The following is an 18,027-nucleotide window of genomic DNA, read 5'->3' on the forward strand; positions in this document are numbered from 1 at the left end:
AACTGTGGTCAGAAATATAAAGTATCCATAATGTACTTAATAGTATCAATCTGAACTTTTATTACATTTGCTCATGTTACAGTGCCAGCAGTGAACAAATCACCTGAACCGAAGATGATTCAATGATGATGACCTTTGGCTAGGTTCGCTGTAGGGTAGTGCCTGGAGGATAGCAAACCTAGAGCCTGGGAACTACTCCTGCAGTCTGTTTCATAATAAAACCTGACCGTAGGCACAAATTCCCTTCTGAGGGGAATGTAAGGGATGCACACCCACGTGCATCATTAACAGGCTGATAGGGAAGTGTGCAGGACATGATGAGTGAAAGTCAAGCTCAGGTTACATTTGTCACCTAGCGGTTTTGAGATAGAGGCTGCTGAGCGCAGGTCATGTCAGCTTGTGTAGAAATACTGCCAGTTTCTATTTCTGATCAACAAAATATATTTCACTCTTGCTCCTGCCCTACACAGTGGCATGTTTGTCTGGAATTTATTTTTATCCTAGGTGTAGGACAGTTGATTTTTACTATTTCAGCTGCTTAACTTGTATGCATACTAAAGCGATGACAGGGAGTGATCTTAAGTTTTGTTTTGTTGTATGCGTGTATGTAACTGCCAGACCTCACTCGTCACCTTACCAGTTTGGTTTTGTGGTGGTTCGGATCCGTCATGAGCAGGGCATGGGAATGGCAGCTTCCTTCAGGGACATCCATTCGAGGTAGAGGGGAGACTCTGGTTTTGGAACAACCACGGCTAATGCACAGTTACCGTTTCTTGCATCAGCAACTCGGGCCACAAACACACCCCATTTGCTTGGCTCCTCCTTTCATGTGTCCTGCTGTTCTGAAGACAGTAAATACATACGGGAGGAGAACCACATAACTGAAAAATACTTTTATTTTAAAAAGTCTTGAAGGTACAAGACAGTGTATCAAGTATGCTGCAGTGTGAATACAAAATAAATACGAAATCCTAGCTTTTTTTTAAACACTGTGAAACAGAAGGTAAATGTAACATCCTTCGTTAAGGCAGAAAGACTTTTATAATGGTTAAAGCAATGGACTAACATCTAGATTCTGCTCCCAGATTTTCTGGCTGAACACTGGACAGTACTTAACAATTGTGTTTCAGTGAACCTAAGTAATGTCCATGTATCACTTGTGCAAGTAGACTCACTGTTGGCAGAGGGCTGGAATGACAGCAGTTGGTTTTGGCGGGTTTTGTTTATGAAATGCTTCCAGTGTTGGAACAGGCTTAGGAGGATTTTTAAGGTCAGTATCAGCTCTCCACTGAAGTAGTCGTCATCATTTTCATATGTTGCTGCACTTCTGTCTTGGATATACTCAGCAGTTTCCTGCTCTCCTTTGGATACTACTTACCCATCCCCGGCAAATGACAGACTTCACAACTACATAAAACATGAGTTGATTTTTAAATTTTTTGTTTCCCTTGTTGGAGTAGGTGTACCTGCTGTTCTAAATAATTTGGGAAAAGGGACAGTGTCTGGAAAACGTAATTGCCTATTTTTGGGAGGCTTTTCCATTTAACATATTGCTTAGGTAAAATATTATCTTAATGCATTATCTGGGCTATCGTATAAAAATACATAGTATGTACTTGTGGAAGGACAATCATCACTACCTCAGTAAAGAGAGGAAATCCAGAAAAACTGTGGGTTTAAGCGAGGACAAATCTGATTCTCCCTCTTGGCCTCAAATCACATAGATGGGAGTTCTTAACTAACTACAAAGCACTGAAAAAACCTGTGTACTTGAAAACATGCAAAAACCATTAGCATTAAGGCATCTCTTCAAGTATCCTTTTTTGACTAATCTAACCTGAAGTACTTCCTTTTCACGATGGCGATACAGGCAAAGGTAAAACAAATGTTCAGTCTACTAAGGTCATTGTTGGGGAGGAGTTTCCATCCTTCTCCCAAACCATCGAAGACAATGAGCCTTTCCTCTGCTTTCACATGTAACGCTTCCAGCGTCTTGCTAGAGATGGAACTCCCCAACCCATGCCTGACTTCCAGGGAGTCGGTGGCAATTTAACGGTGAGTTTGGTGGCAGCAGCCTCTGTTCGAGGTGAGTCTCGCTGCTTGTGGCCTTCCTGAGCAGCACGCTCTTGCTCCATTTTTGAACATTGTGGACTTTGAGCAGTGAGTGCATTTTGGATCACCTGCTTGACAGGGCATCTCTCTGCTAAACATGCTATAGATTCTGCATGTGTATTTATAGATTTACAGCACAAAAGGCTGTGAAGTGTCTCTCTACTCTAAAATGGAAGAGTTCCTTGTCAAATGAAGCATATTTGAAGCAATATAAAGGAGGAAGGACCACGTAATTAAGGCTTTCGAGCACCAGCTTGGAGTCCTGTTTTATACTGAGAAGCTCTTGGAATGTGGTACAGCAGCAGCACTTTTTAGCACTGTTAGAGCTAACAGATGTTCTCCCTTGTCCAACGATGGACAATGAGAAACCACGATAGTGCATGCACTGCTGACGTCGTGCTGCATCACTAAGCACGTTACAAAGAAAAGATACCCCTTTTAAAGCAAATACATCCTGGTCTGACGTGCCCCTCTGGAGAGCTAACTACTTCCCACCACTGGCAATTCCTGGTGGATTTGTAAGATCAGATGGTGACAGAATTAATGGTCTTTTCTGCAGTTTGGAAGACAGTAAAAGAAAACAGCAAGGCGAGGACAGAAGAATATAGCGATAGTTTAAAGAACAAAAGAAGGAAATTACCTCTGCAGGTGGATGAACTGAGGGGAAATGATCTACTCCCTAGCCTAGGCTTGTGTACTACATAAGGTGAAAGACATCTGACTGTCTAAATTCCTGTTTTCTTTTCTTCCCCACATGCCTCCTGCAATAGGTCCCAAAGAGGGCGGACAAAGGGGAGTTAGGAGCCAGGTATCCCTCCCTCCTTGTTTTCCCAGGAGTTACTTTCTGTTTTTTATTGAATGAGCAAACTACGGAGTACTCTGAGGACAGTGGAGCTGTATGGGGTTATCTGTATTTCAATTACACGGTTACAGCATCACTCTGGCTCTGCTGACAGTTCCTCCGAGCAGCTGAAACAGCCTCACCCTTTTCTGGAATGAACAGCAGCACCTGTCCGAGGTAAGGTGACAGTGAAATCAAAAGTGATAGTAAAAATACATTTGAGGATGGAAATCCGCTCCTAAATCATCTGCAGTTGCCACAGATGGAGAAGCAGAGGGCTGAAGAAAGGTTCAGCAGCGGGACCTGTAGAAGAGGGAAGACAAGTGTGTGAAGAAACAAAGACATGGAAAGAACGAAGTGCAGCGTAGCTAGAGCAGAGACCAAGAACAGGAAAACACAAGCAGAGGGTGAAAAGTCAGGCTACGAGGTGCTTGAAACAAATGTGGAGAGGCAAAATGAAGCAAACCTAGCCAGAAGAGCAAACAAACCTCATTCAACTGTGTTAACTCTCTATTGATCGTAAGCACCAAGAAGTCTCACAAACAATAAAAATAGTTTATCAGCACACTAACAGCATTATTCAAATTGTTGACACTTAGGGTACTTAGTAAAAGTAGAGTATTAATAATGGCTTGTCCTCCCTCTAGTGCTCAGCACAGAGGACTTGACAATGAAAAGGGCCAAAACAGATTCTCTGTTTTCTAGAGGTAGTATCCTTGGAAAAACAAGGCATCCTGGTGGAACAGGCTGCTGCCAGTACTTGCTTTGGAAATAAGCAAGTTAAACTTTAACCGGTTAAAGTACCAATAGTGTGAGAGTCCTCTTCACTGGAACAGCCCTATGGTTTCCTTCTGTTGCTCTGATCAGGCATCATCAGTGATACAGGAAACAGTTTTTTAAAAAATCCTTGTTTGTCCACCAGCAACCACAAGAAATCACCAAGCGTGAGTCTCTATCCTTCCTTTCTAGGATGAATATGTTTTCCCTCTCCTTTTTTTCGTTGTTTCCCAAAGCTCAGAGCAACTCAGTAGCATATGGAAATGAAATCTGTTGATGCATTTCATCTTCATCCTCCACATCTCCTTCATGGACGGAATTGGCTGGATCACCTTGCTCAGATTCTGCCCTCATCTCAAAGAGCTGCTCTTCCAGGAAGAAGCTTCCAATGCCGTATTCCTCCTCATGTGCCTTTATTTCTGCACGTGAGACGTGGGGAGATCCGAGAACAAAACCTGCAAACCTGCCAGATTTTTAAAAGGAGAAGTAATCAGCTGAGAAATGAAAAAAATACTGTAAATGCAGGGGATAGTGCCAATTGTGAAGGGATGTTGTAAGGACGTGCCCACAGGCAGCACAGATGAGGGGAAGCTGCAGCATGAGCTAGGGAGTCCTGAAAAAACGAGTAAATCGCAATGGATGGCAACAACCCTGAAGATTTGGTTTCCTGCCTCATCTTTTCAGTCTTCTCCATGTAAGTAACTTTTGCTCTTCTGGAGGCCATCTGCAAGGTCTTGTGATTAGGCAAGAAGATCTAATTCCATGTTCCTATCTTGTCATTACTTTTGGGATAATCCAGAGTAAGCATTCGCACAGCTGGACAGGTGGTACTGCAGCCTCTAAAAATACACTAAAGCTGTAGCGTATTTGAGACAAAGGCTGTAAGAATTCAGATAAGTTGGCGTTGCTAATGAAAGGAAAAACGGTGAGAACTTCACATTCCTACAGTGCTGTGCCATCACCTTGCTTCTGGTGCCACATGCACACTCTGGGCAGGCTGAACTAAAGTCTTGCCAAAGAATTCCTGCTTTTGCTGAACCTGGAGCTGCAGGCTGGGAATTCTGCAGCTGCTCCAAGTAAGTGCCAAACTGGAGGTGTGGCAGAAGAAAGCATGAGCTTTGCACTGTCCCTACATTTCAATTCGCCACAAATCTTACTTTCAGTGGACATATGCTGAAGAGACAGAAAGGAGCTGGAGGTTTCTGGCAAGCCTGTGGAAACAGACGCCAGTTCTGACACCTGGGTACATGTCGACAGCGTCAGCGAAATGTAAGAAAAAGGAAACGCAGCTACATTCTGGAGTTCTGGTAAACTGATCAATAATTTACATTTTAGACTTAACATTTCTGAGAGATGAATGTTGTTGACGCACTCTTCTTGGAAGCCCTGTTAGTCTAAATGGGGAACAGCATGGACTGGCTGTGTTTTACAGGTTTGCCTTGTGTTGAACTATCTTCTGATGCTTAACGGAAGCTTGAAGGGGTACTCAGCTTTCAATCAGACTTCTGTTGGTTCTCCTTTTTATTTTTGTATTTTTATAGCGAACAGTTTGTAAGAACTATATTAACCTAAGTGATGGGCAGAAAATACATGTGTCTCAACTGTTTGTGCATTTTGGCAGTATTTTGTTTTACAATACTGCAGGGAGTTTTCACTTTTTGTATCTTTCAATCATGCTATAGAACGTAAGTAGCTGAGAAAACAAGACGGTTTAACAGTACACGTATAAAACCGGGCAGAAAGGCTGTCTGTGTGCCCGTCCAGGGAAGATGAAGGTTCTGAAACTACTTTTAACTTTCTATTGATTAAATGCCAAACTGACTGGGGCTTCTTTGAAATTGCGACACTTGGTTCTGTGGCAAGGGCCAAGTCTTTGTGGCTGGCTAATGTCAAAACTCTGCTTCTGCTATTTTGAAGTTCTGGTTTTGATGGAAACACACTGCTATTATGATTAATTTTATATTCTGCAAGTTTTTCTGGCTGCACTTATCTGACCCTTCCCAACCCTTATTTGCCTTAAGTTTGTCTCTTAAGCTGTATCTGCTCTTCAGTCTGTTACACTTCCTAGGTGCAGGCACTGATTTTTTTTTCACTGTATTGGTTCATACTTCAAGTAATAGGATTTCTTGTCTGTTCAGGCTTGCAGCTGGAGAGCTTAATGCAGGTAATATTTGAGCACGTATCTTCAGCCTGCTCCAATTTTACACAACACAAGTGTACTGCTCTTAAAAACTGAAGAAAGGGGCATTTCACTGGTTTGACAGCCACCTGGGTTACTGTGTAGGAGCTTACAGAGGCATTGTAGGAAGCGTGTAAGTTTTAAGGAAAGCCGCCATTATCATGAATTAGCTGTGAACGCCTGTAAACTCTGAGTAATTTATGGTCAAGGAGGAACAAACAGGGGGGTTGATACCACCAGCAAGTAATATCCTTGAGAGGCGTGGCTGTGATCTTTAGTGGGACTACTCAAGAAGATAAAGCTACTTGCACGTCTGACTGCATGCAAGATAAACGCACCTGAACAGTGCCTGAAGCAGCATTTGGGTCTGCTGTGTCACAGCCTCTGTTTCCTCGTTTAGGGAAACCAGATTTTCTTACCTGTGTGGGGACTGGAGTTTGTATACAGCTAACCATGACGGGAAGCCAGGGTTCCTGCAGAATGAGCGTAGCTCCTCCAGAGCTCTGATAGTTTCTGTTTCACCTTGTTCTCGATACGCCTCTTCCGTGAGGTATTTAAACACTAACTTTTTTGATTTAAAGTGATTCTTCATTTTTCTAGAATGGAATGAAAACAATTAGTATTTCCTAAGTCTTCAGGCACATAATTTTTGCCTGTCCTTTTTTTCCACCTGCTAGTAACATGCATTAATCACTTTTGTCTTTTTAAGAGGACAAGCGACGTTCTTGCATTAAAATTTTAAGACAAAGTGTCGAATGTTTGCTATCCTGTTTACCCTAGGTCCTAACCGAAGTTGTGGAACTCCACAGAATGGTATCTAATGAGCTTCAAATAAGCTTTGGATCAGGTCCTTACTCTGTATGCATGGACGAAAATCTCACAGAATTAAATAGATGGCTGCTTGCTCAGCCGTTTTTAGGTGCAATATGCAAAATGCTTCTGTGCAGAGACATCGGCTGAATCAAAACCCAGTCTGCATATGTAACTTTGAAGATAAGCAACGCTCTAAGTCTGTTATGAGCTGTTCATGTTGTTTACTAGATCGCTTCTCCTAAATCTTGCTTTAAATTACAAAACTGAGTAGTTTGAGGCCAAAATGTTTACAATCTGATGTTTTTTTAGCTGCTGCGTAGCGAGGTATAATATAATTAGATATCAATTAGAAAGCGTGCCATGTTCTGTTCCCTTCTGTCAACTGCTTTCAATTTAAATGTTGTGATGAGTTGAGATAAGCAAGGGCTGCATGCCCATAAAACTTTCAGCTCTGTATAAAAACACCTGCTCCAACCAGCAGCGTTCAACTTTCCTCCTTATTTCCCTAAAGCAAGAATGAACTGTAGCCCTTGTTCAGGGCAAATGGTAAAGGTCTTTCTGGCTCACTGGGATCAGTACTGATCTTAACAACAAATAATGGAAGATTCTTCGTTATTTTGCTATACCTGCTGCTCTGAACTGTGTATCTGGCATCATGGCCTCACAGTTCAGTGTTACTGCTTAGTGTTTTGAAACAGAAGAAAAATCCCTCATCATTCTCCTAAGAGAGATTTGTAGGAGCTGTATTTTGGTGCTTTTTGGCTCTATAGACACATCAGTTAATGAAAAACAAAAGAGGTCCACTGGAAGAACAAACTACAGTGTTCCAGGGTAAAACAGGTATGTTCTGACTTCTGTGAACTCGCAGCCAAATCTTACTGGTTTCAGAGTGAGCTGAACCTGCTTACAGCAGGTAAGTGTTGGTCATATATGTTGCTTTTGAAACAGCTGGTGCTTCTCAGCTGCAGGCAAAAATCAGTCTTCAACAAATGGCAAGTTCTACCTAAAATAAAAAGCTTCAACCCAGTCCACACTTCAACATCTAAAATGAGCGGAAGAGCAAAGTGGTATGTTCTTCAAAACTAAACAATGTGTAAAAGACCAAAAAATGAATTATTTTGATTTTATTCTTTCGGTTGTGCTGGGTTGTAGCCTTTGCCTCTTCCTGGTTCTCTGCAGTTCAGCAGAAGTCCACAGCTACAGAACAGGCTGCACTAAAGACTCTTGATCTGGATGCCATCACTGAAGGTAAAAACAGATGTAAACTGGCAGGACTTTTTACCATCTTCATTTGAGTGTTGTATTTGTGATAAAACATGCTTCGAATTCAAGGATGAGCAAACACGTTCCCATGTTGCTGATGAAAATACTTAACAAACTAAGGTCTACGTATTGCCAGCAGTTCCCATTCCAAATGCCACACTATAAATGGGGCTCTGGGGATACGGGGCAATGCTTCCACAGTGATAACAGATTGTTTTCATGAATTAAAGGTACACGTGTACATCTAGGATAGTAACCTTGGAAAACTCCAATCAATGGAAGCTATTATTTTTGTGGACATGGGTTTTTAGCCTCTGAACTCTACGCTGTCTAGCCTACAAGGACTGTCACTTTTTAAGATCTGCTTCCTTGGTGATAGTACACTCTTTTATCCCGTAAGATTCAGTATGAGTTACCTGCAGATTCTCTCACTACACATGAAACCAAGGCAGTATTGCTGCTGTCTAATCAATGAACCAAACAGAAATGTTTTGGTTACCATATGCTGCAGACTAGAAGGTGCTACGTCAGATTTTTCCATTCTCCTTAGAACAAAACTCATGCTTAAAACTGTCAAATGGAAAATAGCTGAATTCCTGTGTCTCTGGGCTTTAAACCTTTTCCACTGCAGCTTTATATGCTGTAAAAATACCAACTAGTACTAGAAATTCATAAATCATTACTGAAGTGTAAGAGTTTTTTTTACTATCAGCCTCCAGTATTTCCTGGTGATGCAGGGACTTGGACATTGATTCTGCCCCTCTACTCTGCTCTCGTGAGACCCCACCTGGAATACTGCGTTCAGCTCTGGAGTCCCCAACACAAGAAGGACATGGAGGTGCTGGAGCGGTTCCAGAGGAGGGCCACGAAGATGATCTGAGGGCTGGAACACCTCTGCTATGAAGACAGGCTGAGAGAGTTGGGGCTGTTCAGCCTGAAGAAGAGAAGGCTCCGGGGTGATCTTATAGCAGCTTTCCAGTACCTAAAGGGGGCCTACAGGAAAGCTGGAGAGGAACTTTTTACGAGGGCGTGTAGTGATAGGACAAGGGGTGATGGCTTTAAACTGAAAGAGGGGAGATTTAGATTAGATATAAGGAAGAAATGTCTCACTCTGAGGGTGGTGAGGCACTGGAACAGGTTGCCCAGAGAAGTTGTGGATGCCCCATCCCTGGAAGAGTTCAAGGCCAGGCTGGATGAGGCTTTGGGCAACCTGGTGTAGTGGAGGGTGTCCCTGCCCATGGCAGGGGGGTTGGAACTAGATGATCTTTGAGGTCCCTTCCAACCCTAACCATTCTATGATTCTATGAAATCCATACAAACCTGCCTATGTGACAAGCAGCACCGAGGGGGTAACCCAGGCCTTTTGAACAGAGGCTGACCGCTATTACTGCGTACGCAACTTGAGGTATGGTGACACCACAATAAATCAGGACAAAGGCTGTTAATTGTAGCGTCCATGCGAACAAGGTTATGCTCAGTTCAGTGGTAAGCGGTCCGTGCTGGTAGCAAGCGGCGAAGCTGGCAATTCCAACAGCCAGAAAATACCCTGTAGAAACAGAAAAGAAGGACATGGAGAAAGAGGTGCAAACTACCCATATAAACTTCATTAGTTTAGTTCACAAAGCTTGCAACTTCTGTGAAACAGCCTGCTGTTCCTTGTGTTGTCTTACAGCCACCTGCATTATGTTGTATGTGCTTTATGCTTCAAAAGTGTGCAAAGCATTCACAAGGTGATCTGTGAATAGCCTTTAAGCTAAAGCTACGAGCTGCACATCAATCCTCCCATACAAGAATGTTGAGGCAGGTGCCAAGTCAACAGATTTGTCAGCCCCTGCAGCCACATCCAGTTAGCAATTCACACACCCAGTTCCCAGATCCAGCAAAATACAAACGAATGTAGCTGCCCTTTTTCTGTTACAGGAAGAGTATGTAATGGCAAATCAATGAACAAATAATACAGGCAAAATCTGCTCTTAAAGCTGCTACTGGCCCACTATATCAAACTCCTTATTTAATGATACAATGTGAGTAAACGCTCATTTGAGTGGATTAGGAACCTCTGGAATATTCCAACAGCTATGGCTTAGGAGACAAAAGTACTCCATAAATATGTCAGTTGATTTTGGTTTTTATGGGCAGGTATCTAACCACTAAATTAAACCAAAGTCTGCAGCAAGTTTTTTGATAATTTTCTTACCCAACAAGTAGTTTCTGTGTTCAGACCACAACCACTGCATGTTTTCCTTGAAGCAGTAAACAAAATAGAGAGAGGACATCCAGCAGCCGCTCATTAAGATCCAGAAGGTACTGTGCTGGAAATAAAGAAAAAAAAGAAAAAATAAAATTTCAAGTCAGAATCAGGACCATTGGGCGCAAGAGAACTCACAGGCAAAACCAGATGTGATGTTCAGTAGACCTACAGGGCTTCTGATTTGTGTGAGGCTTCCATTGTACAGTGCTCTGCATGCTACCACTAAACAGTATCACTTCGAAGTGGAGCAACTGCATCTCTGTACTTGTGTGTCATGTGCCAGTGTCATGGTATAAGCCTCTTGCACTGTATTCCCAATTAACATATCTCAGCAATATTGTGGGAATGCACAGACTTTGTAGAAGCAAAGGGAAAATTCACATCTGCCTTGTAATGAATTGTCTCTGGTGAACGAGGAGAATCTGCCCCAGTTGCCACTAAAACTACATTTTGATTTAGATTGATTCATAGATTCAAAAGTAAGCTTAGCTCCAGTCCAATAAAAGTAATTTATGTTTCAGAATAAACTCTTCTTGTACATCAACAATCTCCTGTTTAGTTTAAACTCGAAAGCAAGCTAACAAGAACTTGATTGTGACCTAATTATATTTACTTGACACAGGCAATCCTGCAGTCATTTCAGTGCAGTTACCTGGCCACAAAACCAGAGCAAGGTGAGAATCTGGCTCTGTACTCTTCACTTCCTATATTACGATGTTGATGATGATGATGATTATTATTTTGTTTTATAAATGCAGATTTACCCTTGGAATAAACCTTTTAAGTGTCAACAGGATAAAGACTAGCAGAGCAAGAACACCCAGTGTTATTCCAGAAAGGTAAAAGAACTTGGTACTCCTGTAAGAGAACAAGAGAGAACACATTGAGAAGGGTAATTCGTAATTGGTTAAGATGCTAACATTTATAAAAACAGCAGTGATCTTCAATAAGAACTTAACAGCTGGAAGTTACAGTTGTAGTTACATGGTTAACAGGCCCGGTTTAGGTGTTAAGTCCATGCAAGGAAAACTTCCCAACAGATACTTTAAGGTCACTAGAGTTGTTACAGGCTAGGAGATCGTGCTGGGTTTTTTAAAGCTCACACCATTTCTGATTTCATTGACTTTCTAGTTTCTAGTAATTTTATTTTCTTCTGTGTACCGATATGGTTCTGTACTGCATGAAAAGTACTGGGTTTTTAATTTAGAGTGTAAAAAGACCTCTATAAACCCTAAAGTTTTTTTCTAAGCTGTCTTGGTTAGGACGTAAGTTTATGCATTTATAAAGTCTGACTTTTTAATTCAGAGTTAACTCCATAAAACCTATTGCTGCTCTGCTTGTTTTAGAGGCGCCTCCTGACAATTAATTTGTGACTCATTTTGCTTTGAAGTCATGGGCCACATATTTTGCTATAATAATTAAGTATCCTCCCCTACATGCTATGCAACACGTGCATCAAAAGAAGGATGGGGAAAGGTTGGCACAAAGGTGGAGGCAGATGAGGACCCAGATGACCTCATCCTAAACATTTCTGCCTGCAGGAATGAAGCGTTGATAACACACAGAGCATTATTTACCATTCAGCTAACCTCACTGCCCAACAAAAGGGAGAGAGAATTCTTCTCAATCCACACTTGCTCACTGAGGATTGTCTTGGTGTTGCCCAGTACAGGCAACTTGGATATAAGAACCCAACACAGCTAAGTGACTAATAGAGTGCAGAACTCCAAGATACGTCACAATCTGTCCAAACACAAACGGTATGAAGAAGTTTTAAATATACGTTCAGTTTCTGTGTTTCACTTTGCCAAAGAGCCGCCTCTTTAGCTTAGAAAACAGACCAAAGACGCAAAGGCTTTGGGAAAGGTCAAAAACCAGCAGCTAGTACTCACCTGCTCAGGCTGTTTGCAAAATGGAACAGAAGAATGCCAGCTACAAACAAAACCAAGAGCTTTCCATCTAGCACTAAAAAAAAGGGGGAAAGAAAAAGAAATGGACTTCAGACCACTTCAGTCTGAAATGTTGATTACATACAACATGAACAGAAAAGCCCCAAGCCTCTTAGAGAAGAGATGGTACTTTCAGTAACACTGGCAATACCAAGCCATCTGTAATCTAGACTGAAAGCTTTTTTTACTTACTTTCTCGTTTCACGCTCACGGTGTACGGTTCGGTTTTGAAGGGCTGTATTTTGAAACAAATATCCTCTCCATATTGTTTTACGTTTAGGACAGTTTCTGTAGATGTCTCTGGTTTCCAGAAGATTTGAACAGCACATGCCGCAAACTCAAAAACAGTTTCTGAATTACGACAGTTGCTTTTTTCTGAAATAGGCTCAAACCTGAACGCTTCTCTGCTGTCAACTTTTACCTAAAGACAAACAACATAATACACAGAGAAGTAGCTCAGAGTCACTGGGCTGTTTTTGTTTTTCTGGACTACATAACATATAAGCCATACATGTGATAATGAAAATCAGTATAAAGAGCTCAGGAATAAAATGCTAGTGCAATTCCCAGTTGTTTACTATTGGTTATTAATACTATGCAAAGATTAATTGTTTAGACCTTACAAGGCGATTCAGAGAACTCAAGTGTCAGCAAAGTTCTATGGAAGGGCCTCAATCCATCCTAAAGCTCAGTGGGTCGGTTTACCATGACACTTGCCCACACACAAATTTCTAACAAAACCAGTAATATTTGACTGATGACGGTTTCTTTAGGGGAGGTTCATATTGCTTCACCATTCCCCTCCTGAACTGCAAGAAACTGGACTTGCTTTTCTTGTAGTTAATAATGCAATCGTCATGTTGGGGACCGAAGAGGGATAAGGAAAATGAAAGACACCATAACCAGAAATGTAAATATAAGCACATTCCTGATGGGTGTTTTGGGGTTTCTTCCTAGTTCCTAGCACCCTCCTCCACCAAACTGGTAAAAGATCTTGTCCACCTTCCGAGATGGGATGATCTTCCTGAAGATACGTGATTCATTGTGTGCTCTTGATCAGGGCCTATTAGACAACAAAGACCCAGCTACAAAAAAGTGATGCAATAAGTAATAAAACAGGCTTCTACTAGAAGAAGAGACAACACGTCAGCAAGCAATTTGCTGTGGGAAAAATCTTCAACTTCCTGCTTTTAAACATTTACTGCAGGAAAGCTGGAGGGTTTCACCACCTTGAAGTCTGCTACCATTCATAGAAACACCTGCAGCATGTTCCTGAGGAAAACAGGCCTGGGAACAAAGACATGTTCCACTTCCTTTTATCTGAGAGAATTCCTCCAACAGAGATGAAGTGAAACTGTTTCCTTCCCTTGTCCGGAGACATACTTCCCAGGAAAAAAAAAAAAAGGAACCACACAGATAGTCAGCTTGTTCCTTCAGCTATTATTGCTTCCACTGTTAATACATTTTAATATTTTTTTGAGCTGATCTCTAAATATGTTTCTTCCAAGATGACCCTCTTACTCAGAAAAACAGAAACACGCTGTTACTGCTGTTTTTCCATTAGTCACAATCTAATACACCTTTGGTGGTTCCCATACAGCGAGTGAGTCACAGAACTCCATTTTATGCTCAAATTTTTAAGTTTTATAAAGGTGTTTGGTGATGAGCAAAAACATTTGTTGCAGAGGTTAACAGTGGTCCATCAGTAGAAAAGGTGTGCAACAAAATAACACGCATGTGTGGCATCATTCTAGAAGCCTGGTTGACATCCTTCTGATAGAGACCAAACCTCACTGCATCCAAAGTGGAGGATCATCATGCTGTATTTTTAACACCGTCCTACCTGTACACCGTCCAAACGACTAATTACACACAGAGACCGCTTTGATCATACGCTTTGCTGGCCAAAGTTCACGTGAAATGTACTGCGTTCTAAACGATCCCCAAAACGGCCTCCTACCTGAAGAGTTGACCAAATGTACTGTAAGTGAATGGTTCTGTTTTGCACGTAGCAGTAACAGTTTTCATCCCGTTTCTGGATGACATCCATTTCCTGCAAAACGCTGCAGTTTCTACCTGGGGGCAAGGAGAGGGCAGAAAAGTTAATTTGAAGCATGTATCAAATACAAACGCACAATTTTCCTCCGTATCATTGTTGTATGTGCTGAGGGAATCACAAGCGATTTGCAGACAGACAAATGTAAAAACTATGCAGCACGTTCAGGATGACTTAGATGAAAATTCTAGACTTCTAATTATAGAAGTTAGACTTCTAATCAAGTCATTTAGGCTCCAGAGTAAACTGCAACACCTTTGGGGGGGGGGGAATAATTTAGGGTGATATTTTTAAAAAATGTAATCCATAAAAGCTTGGCTTCGGTATCAGTGTTTTGATGGCACTGGAATAGGGTCTCTGGGCCAAACTCACTGCTGGCATGAGTGGGTGTAACTCCACCGGAGTCGATGCTTATTCCAATGGTGAATGCAACTGTGGGAGTCTGAGCAGGTAAACAGGCTTACATATTAAAATAGTCACTTAGCACATGACATGGCTGCTGATCGCAGAAATCATACTCCTCTCCCTCGGAAATGTTTCTAATGTTAAACGGCAGAACTCTTCTGTTTAAAACAGATTTTCCTGACGTAGTCTGGCCATGACACGTAATAAGGCAACTGCACTGACAGCTCGTCATAAGTCATTTAACTAGGGATGCTCTCCTGCAATGTTAGTGACCCCCTGTGATCCTCTGAATTAGATTGCGCTTTTGAGCAGAAACGCACCTAAAAGGCTTAAGGCACAAACTCTCCAGAATAACATACGTTCTGATCTATATACGTGTGTGAAATATACCCTACAGTACATTACCGCAGTGATCCAGGAAAATAATTAAAGAGAAGAATAAAGGAAATAATTACAGATCTGAACAGAGGGAATCATCTGGCTCACTGAATAGAGAATGTAGGTCTAAGCCAAGCTCAGTAATAACTGTTAAAACACTGTCATACGCTGAGAACGGCAAAGTGAGTATGTGCAAAACAGTCTCAATCTGGACAAGGAGATACTGTTTGCAGGTAAAAACCTGCCCTGTCTCTATAAGGAAGCTGAACTCAGGCTAAATTACTTTTTAACCAATTTAATTAAGCCAATGAAAAATACTTGTGTGGATGTTCTTGCATCAGTTTATTAAGTCATTCCAGAATTAAAGCATCCACAGATGATCCTGCTGAAGTAAGCTGGTCTAAACTTAAAATCTAGGGCATTTTTATTGTGAAAAATTAACCATCTGATTAATTTTCATCCATGGCAAATCCAGCAGGAGGGAGCACAACCCTTCAGACCAGGGCTGGCTGTACCTCTCGACAGACACCTCCATAAAAGTCATCAGATGAAGTTGCCCAAGGATTCACTGGTGTCTGAAACGCATTGCCGACTGACAGAGCAGGCAGGTGAGGCTGGGCACTACTCAGGGCTAAGACCAACATAATCCAGCAACAGGAAATGGCAATACTAGTAGGATCACAGCGCAGACAAGAGCGCCCACACCTTCCCTGCGGGGTGTGTTAGGATTTTCTGCCGCTAAGGATAAACTATCCATTCACGTTAGAAGTAATGTCCTCCCTATACCACGCTAGCAAATATTTTCTTACCCTCCCTTAATTTTAAGGCATTTTCTTGAGAAAAATAATTTGCTTCAAACATGACATCAACTCCGTAGAGTGAAACAATCAAATTCCAGAAGAAAAGATGCTTCTGAACAGGTAACTGTGAGATGGAGGAGGATGTTAGCTGCCGTGAGGACACACGGAGAGGGTAACTCTCAAGTTTTGAGATTATGAGCAGTGAAGAAAACCGGCAGCTGCTGCAGAATCCGGAGGATGCCCAAGCCTTGGGAGCATCAAGGCAACGGGGGAAGCGGTTTCTTGGCTTAGGTGTCACTCCTACAGCTGAGAATAACCTTTAGGGTTTCCACTGCCTGCGTTTCATACAAGATCTGTTCTGCACCCAAGCCTCCTGAACCGGCTTAATGAGAAAGCCAGAGGGAGTAACGTAGAGCACACCGCAGCCAACTTCCCATGCCAGTGGTTCCCAACTCCTGGCACAGACGCGAGAGGCACTTGCTCCGTGCGCTCACTGCGCTTTGCTCTGCTCGTGGGAATTGTCCCGGGCCAGGCCCGCGCGTTCCGCGCGGTACCGCTCACAACCTTCTTGTGGAAAAAGAGACAGGACGAGCAGGAGAACACAGCACGGCCCCTCGGGGACGCGCCTGGCCCGAGAAATGACTTCAGCTCCCGGAGGGAGCAGGGACGGAGGCGGCGGCCGCGGCCCTTTCGCGGGGCAGCGCCATTTTGGGCGGAGGCGGGAGGGCGCGCAGCACCGGGAGCGATGGAGACTGAGGGAGACCAGGGACAGGAAAGCGTGTCCCCCGCTCCCTGTTCTCCAAGGGACGAGGGGTGAGGAAACCACCACCTCCCCCCCGAGCCTGTGACCCCCCAAGGACGGGAAAGGGCCCCCCAGGACCACCGCCCCGCCCGCCGCGCGCCCTGCCCCGCCGCCGCCGGCGGAGCTCCCCGCGCAGCCCCTCGGGGGCGGGAAGGGAAGGCCGGTACCTGCCGACGGCGCCCCGCCGCTGCCCGCGGCCGCCCCCGCCAGCGCCAGGAGAAGCAGCCCCGGGCCCGGCCGCCAGCGGCGGGGCGGCCGCGCCGGACTCATGTGGCGGCCGCCGGCTCCGGCCTCGCCCCTACCGGTGGCGGGGAGGGCGGGCTCCGGTGCGGGGAAGGGGCGGTGCGGGCGCCGCGCTCCCCCGCCGCCCTTCTGCCCCCGCAGGGCCGCGCTCGGCCGGCAGCGCGACCGGGGCAGGGTTCCGCCCCGGTTTATCCTAAATATTTGTGCGGGGAGCGGGCGGGAGCCCCGGCCTCGGGCAGCGTCCCCACGGCGGCGCTGACGGCGGGGAAGCGGCTCTTCTGTCACCTCTGTGACATCCTACTTTCTGTTCCTCTTACTTGTGTTTTAGGGCTTCCGTGGAGTTAAGAGTGTGTGTTTGGAAAGAAAAAGAAAAATGGCGGGAATATAACAGCTCAGCAAAAGCGTTTTCCTGTGGGTCGTGGTCCCGTCTCTGCCTGGCTGACCAAAAACATGGACTGCCCTCATCGGCCAGGGTACAAACTGGTTCAAACCCAAAGGCTCGTGTGAACAGCTTGCAACACTTCCAGACCTCAGCCAAGGCAGCCACCCCGGCTGAACCGGAGAGAGGTCCTATTTGCCTCCTTACGCACCCTGTTCCCGAGTGCCCCTTCCTCACCTGGCCGGAGGGAGAGGCCAAGCCGGGTCACCGCGCAACCAGCAGAGGCTGAGTCAGCCCGTGGACAGCACACGTTAGTCAGACCCTCTGCCCACCCAGAGGAATTCCCTGGGTGAAACGGTATTAGATGCTTTGAGGGAGGTGGACGTCCACAGCTTTTCTGTATTTCCAAGAGCCTGGAGCAGGACACGCCATTTCCCCGTCAGTGCTGTGAAGACACGAGCTAGGTCCAGCTCAGCCGGGTCCCCGCTTGCTCATTGCAGTCGGTTTAGATTGCTTGTGAGTCACAGTCAGCAGTCGTGGGGTGGAAAGGGCTGGAGCTTTTTTCCTATTCTATGAAAATCAATAAACACAATTTTGCCAAGGCATTCTGGCATCGCCGGCGTCTATTTTTACACTGAGCCCTACATTTGGCCTTTCCAACCTACTCACTTTGCTACAACGCCTTCCCTTCCTTGTTCTTAAAACTATGCCACTTCTCCGCACGAAGGTGGCATTTGGTTTTATTTTCAATTGTTTATGGCTGGGTCTGATTCCCGGGA

General features: G+C 44.1%; 1 protein-coding gene across 1 annotated transcript; it reads right to left on the minus strand.

Annotated features, from left to right (window-relative positions):
* Nucleotides 1-3,943: 3,943 nt before the first annotated feature.
* NEMP2 (nuclear envelope integral membrane protein 2) lies at nt 3,944-16,896 on the minus strand. Its single transcript, XM_086615923.1, has 9 exons — nt 16,794-16,896; nt 14,146-14,261; nt 12,378-12,606; nt 12,129-12,201; nt 11,001-11,094; nt 10,183-10,297; nt 9,306-9,531; nt 6,329-6,505; nt 3,944-4,193 (listed from the first exon to the last, which is right to left on the minus strand). Exons 1-9 carry the CDS (start codon nt 16,894-16,896, stop codon nt 3,968-3,970), a joined length of 1,359 nt encoding a protein of 452 aa, XP_086472049.1. The 3' UTR covers nt 3,944-3,967.
* Nucleotides 16,897-18,027: the final 1,131 nt, after the last annotated feature.

The sequence above is a fragment of the Tauraco erythrolophus genome, chromosome 8 (assembly GCF_009769465.1).
Source record: "Tauraco erythrolophus isolate bTauEry1 chromosome 8, bTauEry1.pri, whole genome shotgun sequence".
Lineage (NCBI taxonomy): Eukaryota > Metazoa > Chordata > Aves > Musophagiformes > Musophagidae > Tauraco > Tauraco erythrolophus.

Excerpts from the sequence above, each read along its gene's own strand:
- NEMP2 (XM_086615923.1), bottom strand. The coding sequence starts at position 16,896 with ATGAGTCCGGCGCGGCCGCCCCGCCGCTGGCGGCCGGGCCCGGGGCTG. Across the intron at positions 14,262-16,793 it reads CGGCGGGGCGCCGTCGGCAG|GTAGAAACTGCAGCGTTTTG; the intron begins GTACCGGCCTTC and ends CCTTGCCCCCAG. Across the intron at positions 10,298-11,000 it reads TTAAAAGGTTTATTCCAAGG|CACAGTACCTTCTGGATCTT; the intron begins GTAAATCTGCAT and ends CTTTATTTCCAG.